Source organism: Gorilla gorilla, chromosome 4 (genome assembly GCF_029281585.2).
Source record: "Gorilla gorilla gorilla isolate KB3781 chromosome 4, NHGRI_mGorGor1-v2.1_pri, whole genome shotgun sequence".
NCBI classification, from domain to species: domain Eukaryota; kingdom Metazoa; phylum Chordata; class Mammalia; order Primates; family Hominidae; genus Gorilla; species Gorilla gorilla.
The window spans coordinates 27,673,587-27,691,285 of NC_073228.2; the positions used below are offsets into that span (position 1 = coordinate 27,673,587).

Genomic DNA, 17,699 nt, shown 5'->3' on the forward strand with positions numbered 1-17,699 from the left:
ATCTCTAAAAAAAAAAAAAATTTTTTTAAATTTTAAAAACCAATATAAAAACAAAAATTAGCTGGGCATAGTGGTGCATGCCTGTAGTCCCAGCTGCTCAGGAGACTGAGACAGGAGGATCGCTTGAGCCTGGGAGGTGGAGGCTGCAGTGAACTGTGATTGTGCCACTGCCCTCCAGCCTGGGTGACAGAATGAGACTGTGGGTTCCAAAAAACTTAATTTTCTTCCTTTACTCTCTTAGGTTTTCTGACTGGGGCCCTGCAAATTACACAAGACAGATTAACAAGAGAAAAACAGAGACCCTCTTTGTTTTTCTCTTGTTGATCTGCCTCAAAAAAAAAAAAAAAAAAAAAAGGAAGAAGTAGTTTCTGCTTTTAGTCAGATAAACAAGCTCTGGGAAGACTTCCTTCTACATCTGAACCAGCTCAAAACAATCCTTATGCCAAAGGGGCATATTTTGTGGGGGCGTATTCTGATTTCCTTCATCTGCTTTAGGGCAGCTGGCTGTTCAAGTGGGTTCTCTCAGGGTCTCCAGGTTGGTTCTAGATTACTCAGTCTGGACTGTTGGAACCTGACCCCTCAGGCAGAAACCATAGGTGTCGTAGAACCCACTCTTGTAGGATTTGAAGCGGTGTAGAGCACAGGCTTTCCTGGGAGACATCCCAGTCCCTGTTCTGAGGCAGCCCCCAATCAGCTGAGTGACTGTGACCAAGATGTCTTACCCCTCAGAGACTCAGTTTCTTCAACTGTTAAATGCAAATGGGGTTAAATGAGATAGAATCATGGGAGATGGTGCTGGTTATCCCCACAGTCACCGTATTATCCCTGCCACAGAGTGAGCACTTAATCAATTTCAGTTTAAAAACACAGGAGGAACTTGAGCCCTGTAGAGTTCAGTGTCTTGCCCAGGGTACTACTAGAGCAGTCCCCTGACTCCCAGACCAGGAGGACAGATCAGGGCTCTGTCCCTCTACAACCTTGTCTCTAAACTGGCAGACCATTAGGGAACCTGCCAGGTCTCTAACCTGCCCAGGGGTGAAGGTAGAGAGAGCCCTGGTTCTTGCACAGGCCGTAGCCCTTGGGGCCTGCAGCTGCCTGCAGCTGTGCCTCCAACCCACCTGGAAGCCTCTGGTCCTGGAAGCCAAGGGGTTTCCTGTTTGTCAGTGCTTCCTTGAGGAGAGGATCCTGCAGGACATGGCTGATTCCTTTTCTTTCTCTCTTTCTCTCTCTCTCGCCCTCTCTCTTTCTTTCTTTTTCTTCCTTTCTTTCCTTTTTCCTTTCTTTCCTTTTCTCTTTCCTCCTTCTTTCTTCTTTCTTTCTCTCTCTCTCTCTCCTTCCTTCCTTCTTTCTTTTCTTTTCTTTCTTTTTTGTAAGACAGAGTCTCACTGTGTCACCCAGGCTGGAGTGCAGTGGCACGATCACAGTGCACAGCAGCCTCTACCTCCTGGGCTCAAGCGATCCTCCCGCCTCAGCCTCTGGAGAAGCTGGGATTACAGGCACGCACCACCATGCCCAGCTAATTCGCCATGTTGCCCAGGTTGTTGTCCAATTCCTGGGCTCAAGTGATCTGCCTGCCTTGGCCTCCCAAAGTGCTGGGATTCAGGCGTGCGCCACCTGAATGCTCAGCTTTTCTTTCTTTTCCTCTTACTGGTTGCTGAAGAGCAGGCATCCCATCTGAGGAATTTCTCTCCTAAATTCTCTGGGACTTCCTTAATAGAAAACATCTTCTAAGTAATCTCTTTTCCTTCACTCCCTACATAAAATCAGAGAGATTGCCTCCTCTCTGCCTGGGGGGAGTTAGATGATTCTCCAAAGAGCCAGATCCTCCAGCCAGCAGTAACCCACCCGCTTAGGCTTCTCTCACACTCATCTTCAGCCTCTCTTTGTTCAAGTCTTCCCCAGAGCCCAGAGCTGTTAAGGATCATCATTTCTTTCTTTCTTTCTTTCTTTTTTTTTTTTTGAGACAGGGTCTTCGCTCTGTCACCCAGGCTGGAGTGCAGTGGCGCGATCGCAGCTCACTGCAACCTCCAGCTCCCGGGTTCAAGTGATTCTTCTGCCTCAGCCTCCTGAGTAGCTGGGACCACAGCTACTGCCACAACGCCTGGCTAATTTTTTTTGTATTTTTAGTAGAGACGGCATTTCACCATATTGGCCAGGCTGATCTCGAACTCCAGACCTCAGGTGATCCACCTGCCTTGGCCTCCCAAAATGCTGGGATAACAGGTGTGAGACACCACGCCCGGCCAGATCATTATTTCTTATTCATCATCATAACCATCCCCAGATTCTTCATCATTGCCAAATTCTTCAGCAGCTCTTTCCTCTGGATATTATTCCACCTCTGTAGACTGCAGATTTCTTTTGTTCCATGTTGATTTTTTTCTCCCTATACTCTAATTATCTTGCGGTTGGGCGGGTCCCTTCCTCCTCGGTCACAGTTACAGCTAATATGTATTGAGCACTCCCTCTGTGTGAGACACTTGGAGCCCTACCTTAATCCCCAAGATCGCCTAACAGTTGATGGGGGTTCTATTATTATTCTTGCTCTGCAGATGGGGAAACGGGCCCAGAGGTTAACTAACTTGTCCTTGTTCCACAGCCAGTGGCAGGGCAAGGACTGAACCCAGGGGGCCTGGCTGAAGCCATGCTCTTCAAAGCCTTCCTGTTCCCTCTCTTTTTTTCTCTCAATTGGTTTGTTACCAATTGCTGTCAATTGTTTGTTGCCAAACCAATTGACTGCATTCTTTTCTGTTTTCCATCTTTCTTAGTCTAGGTTTCATGTTATCGGCATAATTGGAGAACTCTGTCTACTTTTTTTTTTTTCAGACAGGGTCTGGCTCTGTCACTCAGGCTGGAGTGCGGTGGCATGATCTTGGCTCACTGCAACCTCTGTCCCCCAGCCTCATGCATCCTCCCATCTCAGCCTCCTAAGTAGATCCTATCTACTTTAAACATGAAGAGTAATATTCTACTGTGGCCTGGGTGACCCTGAGCAAGTCATAGAGCCTCTCAAGACCTTGGTCACCTTCTCTGTGAGATGAGGTATGGGCTGGATGCAGGTCAGTGGTCCTCGGGCTTTATTAAAACATCGATTGTTTGGCAGCACCCCACTCCCTGTGAATTTCCCATTCACTAGGTCTGGAGCGGTGCCGAAAACGTGCATTTCTAACAAGTGTCCACGTGCAGCTGCTGCCGTCACGCTGGGGCCCGGGCTTTGAGAACCACTCTTGAAGCGGCATGTTCCTTTCTGATTGTGCCACGCTAAGGCTCTGCTTCTTGTTGGAAGGAGTAGGGTCTTTCTCACCCTCCAGAAATCCTGGAGGGATCTTGCAGCATTGGTGGGCAGGTAAAACCCAGAAACACTGTGCTTATTAGAGGGAAGGTGGTATTGAGTGACCCCCAATAAAACAGGGGGCCCAGGGCCGCGCGCAGTGGCTCACGCCTGTAATCCCAGCACTTTGGGAGGCTAAGGCGGGCAGATCATGAGGTCAGGAGATCGAGACCATCCTGGCTAACACGGTGAAACCCCGTCTCTACTAAAAATACAAAAAATTAGCTGGGCGTGGTGGCGGGCGCCTGTAGTCCAGCTACGTGGGAGGCTGAGGCAGGAGAATGGTGTGAACCCGGGAGGCAGAGCTTGCAGTGAGCCAAGATCGCACCAGTACACTCCAGCCTGGGCGACAGAGTGAGACTCCATCTCAAAAAAAAAATTGGGGCCCAGTGTGGGGTAGGTCTGTGAGATCAGTGAGCCAGCTGGGTGCAGAGCGGAATCTCTGCTGACCTTTCCCCTTCATGTTCCCCGTCATCTTCTAGCGTGCAGCACTTCAGGGCTGCCTATTTTGGGAAATCGCTTAAAGGGCACAGTTCTGGCCCTTAAACCCCCTTTCACCCCCTGAGTAATACAAAATAAGCCCTCCCCTAGATAAGCAATAGGGCATGGGGCAGGCCTGCCTCCAAGGAGCAGCCCCAGGGCCGAGGAGAGAGAGCTGGGCGCTGGCCCAGGGGACTTGAGTTTGATGGGAAAGCTTGCAGACAGGGGGGAGCTGCCTGGTCTTTCCAGTCTTGGCTTTTGGCTCTAAGCACAGCTTTTTTTTTTTTTTAATTGTTGTATCATGAGGCCCCTTCCACTCAGCTGCCTCCCCACGTTAGGGGATGGACACAGCACTGGCAGGGATCCTGTGTGTCTCAGTTTCCCTATTGACTCTCTGTGGCCTAGAGATGTATGGTAGAATTCCACACTATGCTTTTTTTCCACCTTTTTTTTTTTTTTTTTTTTGAGACAGGGTCTCTCTCTATCATCCAGGCTGGAGTGCAGTGGCGCAATCTTGGCTCACTGCAACCTCCACCTCCCCAGGCAGGCCCCTCTGACTCAGCTGGGACTACAGGCATGCACCACCGCACCCAGCAAAATATTTTTGTATTTTAGTAGAGATGGGGTTTCGTCACATTGGCCAGGCTGGTCTTGAACTCCAGAGCTCAAGCAATCCGCCCGCCTCAGCCTCCCAAAGTGCTGGGATTACAATGCCCAGCCCACTTTTTTTTTACTTCTTACAATTTTATTCTTAAAATTGTGGTAAAACACATATCACATAAAATTTACCATTTTAACTCTAAGTATCCAGCTCAGTAGCACTAAGTACTACACTTTTGGTTGTCGTAGCGTGGTGAACAGAGAAGAGAATGCTACTGCGTCTCGTGGAGAGAGGCCAGGGATACCGCTAAACATGCGACAATGCACAGGACAGCCCCCTCCCCACCACAAAACACCACCCAGCCCAAAATTTCAACAGGGCCACCATGGAGAAACCCTGGCCAGAGGAATTCACCTCCTGCAACTCCTCCAACAGGAGAGCTGGTTTTCCTCTCCAGTACCAGCTTTTGCCTGCCCTCTGTCTTGGGAGGTGACTTAAGGCACATCCCACCTGATTACTGTGGCTCTGGATGGGTGCTGAGTCTTGCTCTGGGCACCAGCCCTACCTGTTGAGTCAGAGGCCCACCTCCCCATCACGGAATCTACTCACTCAATGGTCCATCTTCTACTTTTTTGTTGCTATTTTTTGTTTTTTGAGACTAAGTCTTGCTCTGTCACCCAGGCTGGAGTGCAATAGCATGATCTTGGTTCACTGCAACATTTGCCTCCTGGGTCCAAGTGATTCTCATGCCTCAGCCTTCCAAGTAGCTGGGATTGGAGGCACGCACCACCACGTCCAGCTAATTTTTGTATTTTTAGTAGAGACGGAGTTTCACCATGTTGGCCAGGCTGGTCTCGAACTCCTGGCCACAAGTGATCCGCCGGCCTTGGTCTCCCAAAGTTCTGGGATGACAGGCATGAGCCACTGCACCCAGTCCACCTTCTACTTTCTATTTGCCTGGAATTCAGACTTCCAGGGTGTTTCTTAAGGAGGCAGAAACCCTGGTCCTCACCACATCCCCTGCCACCCAGTATACCAAGACTGGCTGGGCCGAGAGTAGCCGTGACAGGAAATGGCTGAGAAAGAACCAAAGAAAAGGAGGCCTCTGTGCCAAGTCTCCTATGGGAGGAAGAGAAGAGCACTTGAGGATCAGTCCCCACCCATCCTGTGAGGCCCAGAGCCAGTGAGGCCAGAGGGCACTGCCAACCCTACCCCTGGGGAGGCATTTCCTACTTCAGCGTGCAAGATGGTGAAAAAGTATCCCCATGAAAAAATGGATGCTACCTCCAATTCAACTTTGGTGATGATTGCTCTGTTACCAAAAAAACAAGAACCGCAAGTGTGCATGGAGTAAGTGTTCCATCCGTATTTGAGTTTTTCACATTTTGTCTTCAGATTGCTTTAGAAAATGCCGACTTGAGGTTCTTTCGCTGTTGGGAAAGAGGTTCCAGAGCCCTTAGGGGACTAGGAGGGTCCAGGAATCACGGGGTCCTTTGGGTCCTTGCAGGTCAGATTTGCATTGGGGGTGCTGTCCCCAACCTCACTCAATGCATGGAAGTTGACACAATGGCTCAACATTACCGTTGGGCTGATTCATCATTTGGCTGTTGACACCAGCCTCTGGCCCAGCCAGGACAGAAAAAGGGCCCCTGAGGAACTTCTGGCTCTGTTCCCTCTATGGGGGAGGGGCAGTGAACTTCTGATAAGACAGGGTGTTAGGGTGAGGTGGACTTGGGGAAACAGGATATTTCTAAATTAGAGAAACAGAAGGGTTGTGACCCCCGCTGCGACAGACGGGCCCTGAGCCTGCCCGAGGTCCAGGAGGAACTGTATGTGAGCTTGGGGCTGGGTCTATACTGAGGCCGCTTGGCGTGCTTTTCTCGATAAGACTGAGGACTTATGGCCCTCCCACCATTCCCTCCACCACCTTCGAGAACAGCAACCATCCCCAATGCCCACATCTCCTCTTGGGGTCTCCCCCAGGCAGCAGGTGAGGTCCCCATGACTTCTCTGTCTTCAAGTCAGGGTCCACAGTCGGCTGTTTGGGGGTCTGCCCCAACATGTGGGCCACTGACCATTGGGTGGGGTCCTGGTCCTTTCCAGAAGGGCAAGCCATACCCGTCACTTGCCTCTTATAGGAAAGACCATCTCTAATGAATGCAGGCAGGGATCACCCACCACCCATGCAGAGCTTCCTGCTCTCATTGGCTTTTCTCACCCTCACTGTCCTCTTGCTGACATCTGGTTGGGACCATTTGCGCAACTGCAGACTGGCAGGGCCAGGCAAACACAGCATGGCGCCTGCGAAGAAGGTGGTGTGAGACCGGGCGCGGTGGCTCATGCCTGTAATCCCAGCACTTTGGGAGACTGAGATGAGTGGATCACCTGAGGTCAGGAGTTTGAGACCAGCCTGGCCAACATGGCAAAACCCCATCTCTACTAAAAATACAAAAATTACCCGGCTATCGTGGTGGGCATCTGTAATCCCAGCTACTTGGGAGGCTGAGGCAGGAGAATCGCTTGAACCCAGGAAATGGAGGTTGCAGTGAGCCACTGCACTCCAGCCTGGGTGACAGAGCTAGACCCCATCTGAAAAAAAAAAAAAAAAAGAAGGTGGTGTGGACTCCCACACAGTTGAGAGGAGACTCCTGAGGGGAAGGGGAAACAGTTGCCCAGATCTGCTAAGAGCGTTGGCAATGCTTCTGCCTCCTCCTCTGTTGAGCCTGCTCCTGGAAGGGATCGACAAAATAGTATGAAATCTAGAAATAGCTTTATTCCCAAATAGGATACCGGTGGTGTTATTGAAAAGAGCAAAAACTTGGAAAGCACCTACATTTTTAAAGTAAGGAATTGGTGAAGTCAATAGTTGCACATCCATTTAACAATTATTTAGTAGCTAATTGGACAATTATGCTTAAGAAGTTTTCAGAAAAAGTTTATAAAGCCATGTTATATGAAAAAGTTAAGTTATAAAATGGCATATACTGTATAATTATAACTGCTCCCCACCCCCAAAAAAGCCAAATCATAGTGGAAAATGACTAGGGAAAAAAAAAAAGTATCAACAGGGTTTGGAGAATGAGGCCAGATATCATTTTTATCTGCTACTTCCTACTTTCCATAGTTTTCATTTTTTAAAAAAAAAAATATGTGCTACTAATTTTTTTTTTTTTTGAGATGGAGTCTTGCTGTGTCGCCCAGGCTGGAGTGCAGTGGCGCGATCTCAGCTCACGGCAACCTCTGCCTCCTGGGTTCAAGCGATTCTCCTGCCTCAGCCTCCCGAGTAACTGGGACTACAGGTGCCCACCACCACGCCTGGCTAATTTTGTATTTTTAGTAGAGATGGGATTTTACCATGTTGGCCAGGCTGGTCTCCTGGCCTCAGGTGATCCGCCTGCCTCAGCCTCTCCAACTGTTGGGATTACAGGCATGAGCCACCACACCCAGCCATGATACTACATTTCTAAAAAACTGTTTAAAATGTTAAATGAGGCCAGATGTGGTGACTCACACCTGTAATCCCAGCACTTTGGGAGGCCAAGGTTGGCAGATCACCTGAGGCCAGGAGTTCGAGACCACCCTGGCCAACATGGCAAAACTCCATTTCTACTAAAAATACAAAAAAAATTAGCCAGGCATGGTGGTGCGCGCCTATAGTCCCAGCGACTTGGGAGGCTGAGGCAAGAGAATTCCTTGAATCTGGTAGGCGGAGGGTGCAGTGAGCCGAGATAGTGCCAGCTGAGGCAGGAGAATTCCCTGGAGGTAGAGGTTCCAGTGAGCCAAGATGGCTCCAGCCTGAGCGACAAAGCGAGACTCTGTCTCAAAAAAAAAAAATAAAGAAAATTTTAAATGAAGTGCCAGGGACTTTATGTGCATGTCATGTGGAGCTAGAGGGTCCCGGGGAAGCTGTCTTTGCACAAAGGAGCCATAAACCTCTAAGGGCACCTGCCGGCTGATGTCTCCTGGCTCTCGCCTCCTCCCTCTTTTCTCGACCTGCTCCTGCCCCTGTGATGTTGTTGGGGCAGTTGAACTGGGTTATTTGCGTTGCTCACTGCCATGTCATCCTTTGTTTTGTAGATGCCGTGGAAAGCAGATACTCTGTAAGTACACATTTCATATACATTATATTTAAAAGTACTCCACTGAACAGTGAAATATTTCCAGACTCACCCACGTCCTGCATTCCCACGAATTCTTCCCCGCTCCCTAGTCTGTTTCAGACCAGAAGCCCTGGGCTTCTCTGACTAGCCTTGGCCAGTTCTGATTTCGAATATTCTCTCCTGCAATTTCCATCATTACATCTCAGCCCACACGTGAAGGGATTGGGACTCTGGGGTGCTTAGCGCCAAACAAGCAAAGCACACATTTCGTTTAACGCCAAAGTCTAGGCTCTGGAAGTGAGGCAGATCTAGGGTGTATGCTGGGAGGAGTGGAGCAGCTGACAGCTCATTGCAATTTAGCCGATACCAATTACCCCCTACACACCAGACCATCAGCTGCAGGAGACACCCAAGGTTCTTGACCTCAGTTCACCTTCTGATGAGGGAATCAGACATGTGATCACTTATCATAAAGCAAAGTGAGCTATGCCAGAGCCTATGGGAACACAGAACAGAGACCTAGCTAGTGGCCTCTTCCCCAAGGAATCATTTGGAATGGGCCATGAAGAATGAATGGAGTGATGGCAGCATTGAGGGAGAAAGATCAGCAGGAGCACAAGGGTGAGGAATGACCAGTTTCAAGCAGTGTGGGATGGGAAAAGAAGAGTGAGACAGTGACAAGTGACGGGAGAAAGATAAGTCAGGGCTTAAATCCAAAGGATTTACCTGCCTTGTTAAGAAGTTTCATTCTGTAGGAAATGGAGTTAGGAATCTGCTATTTGGCAGATGGGAGGGTTTATGAAAGACACAGAGGCCCACGTTTAACTTTTGCAAAGACGTGTCTTCCAATCCCAACCTTTTTGTGAGCTACCCAGCAATGCAGGAGTTAACTGGGCAGCTAATATCTGAAGAAATGAGGCATTTGCCGCATAAACTTCTTTTAGGTCTGGGAAGAACTTTCAGCAAGATTTCTGGTAGCTCTTCCAGTGGGCCCCTGGCTTCCTTTGTTTTGCCCATGTCTGGACTCTTGTAAAACAGAGCTCATTATGCCTTTGACAGACAGGAAGCCACTGACATTCTTTTTATGGAAGAAAGCTATGAATTTAAGGAAAAGAGGAATGAAATAAATGGTTGTTTTTTTTCCTAGCCAAAACCCACTCAGACTCCTGAAATCAGAGACTATCGTGTCACTGGGACAAGGAGCCCAATTTACAGATGAGGAAACTGAGGCCTGCACTGGTAGAATAGCGTGCCTGGGGTCACCTGGATGGCTAATAGAGTGAGGAACAGAGCGCCGGCTTCTATACTCTGCGGCCAGTCCTCTGTCATGACAGAGACTCCCTCCAAGATGTGAAGTTGCTGTCCCAGCAATAATGGCTTTGAGAGAGTGGAAAATGAGGTCTTTGCTCCCTGGGCAGTGTGGGACACAGATGTGTTCCCCTGGAGTGATAAACATGGCTGGGTCCACCCAAAACACCCTGTAGGACCAATTTATTTACTTTGTCTTGGATCCAAAGGGTGTCTCTGGACAAAGGCTTGGAGCTCCAGGCCAGACAGAACTTTACCCAGAAGCTGGCCCTTGGGCCTCAAAGTCTGCTCCCAGGATGGTTCTGAGAGCTCACCCATGACTAGTCCTGTCCCCGCAGAAAAAAGAATAGAGTCATTTGATGGGAGCACAGGGTTTCCAGCCGTTGGGAAAGGAATTTTGAACCTTTAAGCAAATGGGTTTTGTTTATAAAAGAAGCAGGTATAGCTTCCCTAATAATCAGCTGGTGTGGGTCAGGAGAAAATTAATTGAATTGCCCAGTGGGGAAATGGGAGGAGATTTCCTTCCTGAAATCAAACCTGGCGATCATTCCCAGTTGTTTAATGGCCGTTGCCTCTGAGAACATTGGAGGAAATATCTTAACAATGAGATAGCCACGTAGCCAAAGACTAATTTGGTATTGTTTGACTTGCTTCAATGGCACATTCTGACTTCATTTTTCCTCTGCCATTTTTACCTTGTTTATAAATTGTGTGTGTGGCCGACGCAGACAGATAGCATGGAAGAGAACACCCTGTACTTAAATGAAAGGGGTGAATCTGGACCTGTGAGAGTCTTGGGATCTTGGAGAGGACCCTGCCTTCTTACAGAAAGAAAGGCAATTGGCAGCTATAGCTCACCTCCCCCTTTCCTGGAGGCCAGGAGGCAGCTGGGCTACAGTGGAAACTGTCCAGGTGCTAGGATCAGGGGATGGGAGGGGAGCTCCAGCTTTCCAGCTGTCTTTTGGGTGAGCCTGTCTTCCTCAAGCTCAAGCTTCCTTATCTATAAAGTGGAGATGGTGATGACAATGATGATAAGAGCAACCTATTAGGATTTTAAGGATGAAATAAGCAACTGCAACCACCATATAAAAGCTGCAAGCTGCAAACCACCATGTAAAAGCTGGTTGATTTCAAGCTCTTTTCATCACTTGGGCAATAGTAGGTGTGGATGGGGGACTTAACTTGATTTGGCCATGAAATGACCCTGCCACATATGGAGAAAGTAGCAGTTGCTTACCCAAGGCATAGGATTCAACCAAGGCCAGGCTTTGACTTAGGAATCAGAGACCCACATTAACACTTGACTTCCCGCTTCTTAGCCATGTCACCATGGGCAAATTTATTGGCCTCTCAAGACCTCTGCTTCCTAATCTGTAAACTGGGAATCATAAACTCCCTCATTTGGTTGTTGCAAGGGTTGAATGAGCACCTGGCATAGACCTGGTCTATTGCAAGTGCCCACAGGAGCACTTTGTAGAAGCAGGAACTAGAGATCCCAGGGTGTGTTGAAATCAAAATGACCTTTGAGGGAGACCACACCATATTCCGGGTACAAGGCAGGGCGATTTCACAACTGCACTTGGGTGGCTGATGGCTGGCTTCTGATTTAAGCACAGCAAGCCCAGACCTTGGATGTGAGCGTGTTAACCTTTACTTCAAAATCCCTAAGGCCCTGTTGATTGTGGCCCAGCCCTTCCTGTCTGTGGCTTTGGTTCTGCAATGGTGCCTCAGGCATTGGCTGCCCCCACAGAGAGAAAGCGGAGGTGTCTGGGGAGGGACTTGGTCTGGGGCCCGCAGAAAGGCTGGACACCAGAGTCATGTCTCCCCCATCCAGGCGGAGCAGAGGAAATAGGGCAGGGTGGCTGCCAGCGCTGGCAGGCCTCCAGCCTCTGGGGCCAGCACGGCTTGCTTGGCCCACTTGCATGGGGCTCTCCTGGCAATGGAGGGGCCACAGCCTTGGCTTTCTAGTTGGGGCACCTCGGCCCTGCATCCTGTTCCCCAAGGGTCGTCGGACCCAGCAGGGCTGAAACAAAATGGAGACACTATCCCAGCTCACCCTCAGGAAGCCAGCCAGGCTGGCTGTGGAGGTCCCAAGACCCTGGGTCATCCTCCATCTCCAGCTTCTGCCTTGCTGAGTTCCACCTGCAGCAGAGTGTCCTGTGCACATGGAGGGTCCAGAATAGTGGACTTAGGTGCTGCCTGTTCTTCAGGGCCCACTGTTGCCCAGGGGCCCCCTCTACTCTGGTATCTCCCAGCAGGCCCTGCTCTTTTTCCCTCCAAGGGCTCCTTCCATTTGTCAAAATCCAATCTTTAGGCTGACTCCAGAGTTGCTTCTGTGAATCCCCCACTGCCCAGCCCAGAGCCATCTCAGTGCCTCTGAACCCCTTCTGCAGTTTGTTGAGACCTCTTATACCTTCTACTTCATAGTGGTGTTGTTTATCAATAATTGATACAATATAAAATTATTGGGGACAGCTTCTTGCATCCCCAGCATAGAGAACAGTGTGGGTCAGATAAGGGTCCAGGCACTGATAGGTGGATAGGTGACACAAATACCATTTGAAGCTGTTAAAGAGCACTACAGGATGGCAGAAGGAATCCAGGAATCCTTTTGTGGGTGTTTTTTTGCTTTTTTTGTTTGTTTGTGTGTTTTTTGAGATGAAGTCTCACTCTGTCACCCAGGCTGCAGTGCAGGGGTGCTATTTCAGCTCACTGCAACCTCCATCTCCCAGGCTCAAGTGATCCTCCCACCTCAGCCTCCTGAGTAGCTGGGACTACAGGTGCACACCACCATGTATTCCTAATTCTTTGCATTTTTGATAGAGATGGGGCTTCGCCATGTTGCCCAGGCTGGTCTGGAACTCCTAAGCTCAGGGGATCCACCCACCTTGGCCTCCCAAAGTGCCGGGATTACAGGGATGAGCTACCATGCCCAGCCAGGAATCCTTTTTTTTAATTGTCATAAAATATACATAATATTAAGTTTATCATTTTCTTTTTTTTGAGACGGAGTCTTGCTCTGTCGCCCAGGTTGGAGTGCAGTGGTACAATCTCGGCTCACTGCAAGCTCCGGCTCCCGGGTTCACGCCATTCTCCTGCCTCAGCCTCCCAAGTGGCTGGGACTACAGGCACACGCCACCACACCCGGCTAATTTTTGTATTTTTCAGTAGAGACAAGGTTTCACTATGTTGGCCAGGCTGGTCTTGAACTCCTGACCTCATGATCCACCCGCCTCGGCCTCCCAAAGTGTTGGGATTACAGGCGTGAGCCACTGCGCCCGCCCGGCAAATTCACCATTTTCCAGTGTATACTTAACCATTTTAAAGTGTATAATTCAGTTGCATTAGGTCCGTTCACATTGCTGTGCAACCACCACTGCTATCCATCTCCAGAGCTTTTTCTTTTTAAGTGAAAGCAAGTTTATTAGAGAAGTAAAGAAACAAAGGAATGGCTACTCCATAGGCAGAGCAGGCACTGAAACACCGTACCCATTAAACACTAACTCCCCATTGCCCCTCCAGCAACCCCTAGCAACCACTGTCTACTTTCTGTCTCTATGAATTTGACTATTTGAGGTACATCACATAAGTGGAATCATATATTTGTCCTTTCATGTCTGCCTTATTTCATTTAGCATAACGTTTTCAAGGTTTTTCTGTGTTGAAAATATATCAGAATTTCATTCTCTTTTTAAGGTAGAATCATATCATTTTAAAACATTTCAGTTGGACCATCTAAGTTCAGTCCTTCATTTTCAAAATTAAAAAACAGGCCTCAAACGGGTCCATCTCATGTTAGCTAGAGGCAGAACTGGAGCTAGAAGTCAGATCTCTTACAAAGTTGCCTTTCTTCTTCTGTGGGTAAGTGGGGCACCCTTGGGACGCTGTGCTGGGCGTACATGGGTGCTTGATGAAGTTACTTGGTGGATTGATGTGATTGATGTCCAACATGTATTCAGGGACAGAGGCTATGGTCCCTACAGAGCAGGCATGGAGAGAAGGAGAAATGCCTATGGGCAGGAGCCAGGAGAGGGAGGGTGTAGTGAGCAGAGATCGCGCCACTGCACTCCAGCCTGAGTGACAGAGTGAAAATCCATCTAAAAAAAATTGCTTGCTAAAGAAGTGGTCTCCTGAGGTCTTAAGACGTTCCTGACAGTGTCTTGAGTGGGTGAGAGAGAGGCTGCAGTCATTGTGCTGTGGAATTTCAGAGGTGAGAACCACGCCTAACCAAAATGACTTTCCCTGTTTGCCTCAGTGACACAGCTACAGGAACCCTGGTGGGTGTTGTATTAAGTAAATTTGACCTTTATTCTTTGCAGATCTGTGAAATGTTGTCTTCTGAGGGGCCACGTGTATCTGTAGGGCTGAGGACTCCTTGGGCCTCTGAAGTCACAGAGAGAACCCTGCAGGGTGGGGGACCAGTGTGTGACAGCCCTGCTTTGCATTTTCTTTGAGAAGTGCTGTCATTTTGCATTTCTCTCCACCAGGGCAATCTTCAATCTTGAGAGGTGTGATCATAACTTGCCTTGTTTCTTGTCGCTACAGAGAACGGAAGGCTCCCTTGATGGAACTTAGACAGCAAGGCCAGATGCACATCCCTGGAAGGACATCCCTGTTCCGAGAAGAACAGATGATCCCTGTATTTCAAGAGCTCTGTGCACTTATTTATGAACCTGCCCTGCTCCCACGGAACACAGCAATTCCTCAGGCTAAGCTGCCGGTTCTTAAATCCATCCTGCTAAGTTAATGTTGGGTAGAAAGAGATACAGAGGGGCTGTTGAATTTCCCACATACCCTCCTTCCACCAAGTTGGAACATCCTTGGCAATTGGAAGAGCAGAAGAGGAGATCCAGGGCAATGCCATTGGGATATTCTGAAACTTGAATATTTTGTTTTGTGCAGAGATAAAGACCTTTTCCATGCACCCTCATACACAGAAACCAATTTTCTTTTTTGTACTCAATCATTTCTAGCACATGGCCTGGTTAGAGGCTGCTGGTTTTTTCTCTTTTCCTTTGGTCCTTCAAAGGCTTGTAGTTTTGGGTAGTCCTTGTTCTTTGGAAATACACAGTGCTGACCAGACAGCCTCCCCCTGTCCCCTCTATGACCTCGCCCTCCACAGATGGAAAAACCAGACTACTTGGGAGCACCGCCTGTGAAATACCAACCTGAAGACACGGTTCATTCAGGCAACGCACAAAACAGAAAATGAAGGTGGAACAAGCACAGATGTTCTTAAACTGTTTTTGTCTACACTCTTTTTCTTTTCCTCTACCATGCTGAAGGCTGAAAGACAGGAAGATGGTGCCATCAGCAAATATTATTCTTAATTGAAAACTTGAAATGTGTATGTTTCTTACTAATTTTTAAAAATTTATTCCTTGCCAGGGCAGGCAAGGTGGCTCATGCCTGTAATCCCAGCACTTCAGGAGGCTGAGGTGGGCGGATCACCTGAGGTCAGGAGTTTGAGACCAGCCTGATGAAACCCTGTCTCTACTAAAAATACAAGAATTAGCCGGGCGTGGTGGCGCATGCCTGTAGTATCAGCTACTCAAGAGGCTGAGGTGAGATTATCGCTTGAACCCAGGAAACGGAGGTTGTAGTGAGCGGAGATCGCGCCACTGCACTCCAGCCTGAGTGACAGAGTGAGAATCCATCTCAAAAAAAACAAAAAACAAAATTGCTTGCTAAAGAAGTGGTCTCCTGAGGTCTTAAGACATTCCTGACAGTGTCTTGAGTGGGTGGGAGAGAGGCTGCTGTCATTGCGCTGTGGAATTTCACAGATGAGAACCACGCCTAGCCAAAATCACTTTTCCTGTTTGCCTCAGTGACACAGCTGCAGGGACCCTCGTGGATGTTGTATTAAATAAATTTGACCTTTACTCTTTGCAGATCTGTGAAATGTTGTCTTCTGAGGGGCCACATGCATCTATAGTGCTGAGGACTCCTTGGGCCTCTGAAGTCACAGAGAGAACCGAGCAGGTCTATGTTTTTGTTTTGTTTTGTTTTGAGACGGAGATTCGCTCTTGTTGCCCGGGCTGGACTGCAGTGGCGCAACCTCTGCTCACTGCAACCTCCGCCTTCTGGGTTCAAGCAGTTCTCCTGTCTCAGCCTCCCGAGTAGCTGGGATTACAGGCACACGCCACCACGCCCGGCTAATTTTTGTATTTTTAGTAGAGATGGGGTTTCACCATGTTGGCCAGGCTGGTCTCGAATGCCTGACCTTTGGTGATCTGCCCGCCTTGTCCTCCCAAAGGGTTGGGATTGCAGGCGTGAGCCACCATGCCCAGCCTAGACTCTTTTGACAATATGATGAAAGCTGTTGGTTCCTTTCCCCAACACACACACACCGAGTTGTATCACGAAAATGTCATACAATTTCCAGGTTTTCAGAGTGGTGGGCTCAGATTGAGGTCAAAGGATCAGACGACCTCTAACGACCTTCATGTCTCTGTTGATGATCTGGGGACAGCCAGATCCCCTGTGTCCAGGGAGTTCCTTAGTCCCTTGCCACCACCAGAGAAGGGCAATTGCCATGGGAGCTGCAAAGACCCTATTCCTACTCCTGGTGCCTTACTTATGCAGCACGACTGAATTTTTTGTTTTGTTTTGTTTTGTTGAGACAGGGGCTTGCTCTGTTGCCCAGGCTGGAGTGCAGTGGCACAACCATGGCTCACCGCAGCCTCGAACCCCTGGGCTCAAGCGATCCTCCCATCTCAGCTTCCTGGGTAGCTGGGACCAGAGACGTGAGCCGCCATAGCTGGCTAATTTTTAATTTTTTTTTTTTGCAGAGATGAGGTTTCACCATGGTGCCCAGGCTGGTCTCGAACTTCTGGGCTCAAGTGATCCTCCCTCCTTGGCCTCGCAAAGTGCTGGGATTGCAGGCATGAGCCACCGCCCCCGGCCTGTGGAGCACACATGAGTTTAAAATTACTTTCCCTTCTGCCTATATTTCCGAGGAGGAAACTTCATGCGCAGGGATCTTTCTTAGTGGATTTAATGGCTAAAAGGTCTGTCTGAATCCAGGACGCTGGCTTTAGCCTTCTTCGGCAGCTGCCGAAACCCCGGTGTCTAAGCCTGAGGCATCCCAGGAGCACCCACTCCAGTTTTCTCGGCCGCGGAACTCATTAGTTAGAGCGCCCTCTTGTGTTCTCATGTGGTAATCGGTCATTGAAGGACTTAAAATGGTCTTTAGCCAACACACAGTAGAACTTTTCCCTCTTCTGACCCCAAGAGGTCAGCCACCCATTTCATGAGCATATACTGGTCGCCCCATCAGCGTTCTCTGATTGGCTAACTGAACCCACTCCCCGACCTAGACTCAAGACAGGCGAAGTGACGCTTAGGTCAACATTCACTCACTAAAGCAACGACTGTCGGGCGATTTTGTCTCCCGTTGGTTTTGGAATGGTGTCTGGAGACATTTTTGGTTGTCACAGCTGGGTGGGTGTGCTCCCGGCATCTGGTGGGTAGAAACCAAGGATGCTCCTAAACATCCTACAGGCACAGAACCGTCTCCCACGACCAAGCATGATCAAGTCCCAAATGCCAATAATGGCCAGGTTGAGAAACTCTGCACAGAAGCATCCAGTTATTTGTCTGTTTGCTCAACAAGCTTGTACTCATCACGCTCTGTGTTCCTGACACTGTGCTGGGTGTTGGCGGTGGGAAGATTACAAGAGTCACATGGCACCTTGTCCTCCTGGAAGGTACAACCCAGTAGAGATGCAGACGAACAGAGAGCCAATTACAAAGCAGTGTGACAAGCGTCATGGTGGAAAATTAAAAGCTCAAACAAGGGCACATGGGAGGGGCTTCCAACACAGACTTTGGGGGATCCAGGAAGGTCTAAGAGGAAAGTGGGTCTCACCAAAGCCTT

The 17,699-nt window shown here is 49.0% G+C and overlaps 1 protein-coding gene across 3 annotated transcripts in view; it reads left to right on the top strand.

Annotated features, from left to right (window-relative positions):
* Positions 1-15,711, top strand: part of PECAM1 (platelet and endothelial cell adhesion molecule 1) — a 68,745-nt gene extending 53,034 nt beyond the window's left edge. For 2 of the 3 annotated variants that reach the window (XM_019028047.3, XM_055386837.2), the window contains 2 exons: positions 8,490-8,512; positions 14,366-15,711. In XM_019028047.3, coding sequence (XP_018883592.2) covers positions 8,490-8,512; positions 14,366-14,395 — 53 coding nt within the window. In that variant the 3' untranslated portion in view covers positions 14,396-15,711. The remainder of the gene's footprint in view (positions 1-8,489; positions 8,513-14,365) is intronic. The other variant, XM_019028049.3, reaches the window with a different exon arrangement.
* Positions 15,712-17,699: the final 1,988 nt, after the last annotated feature.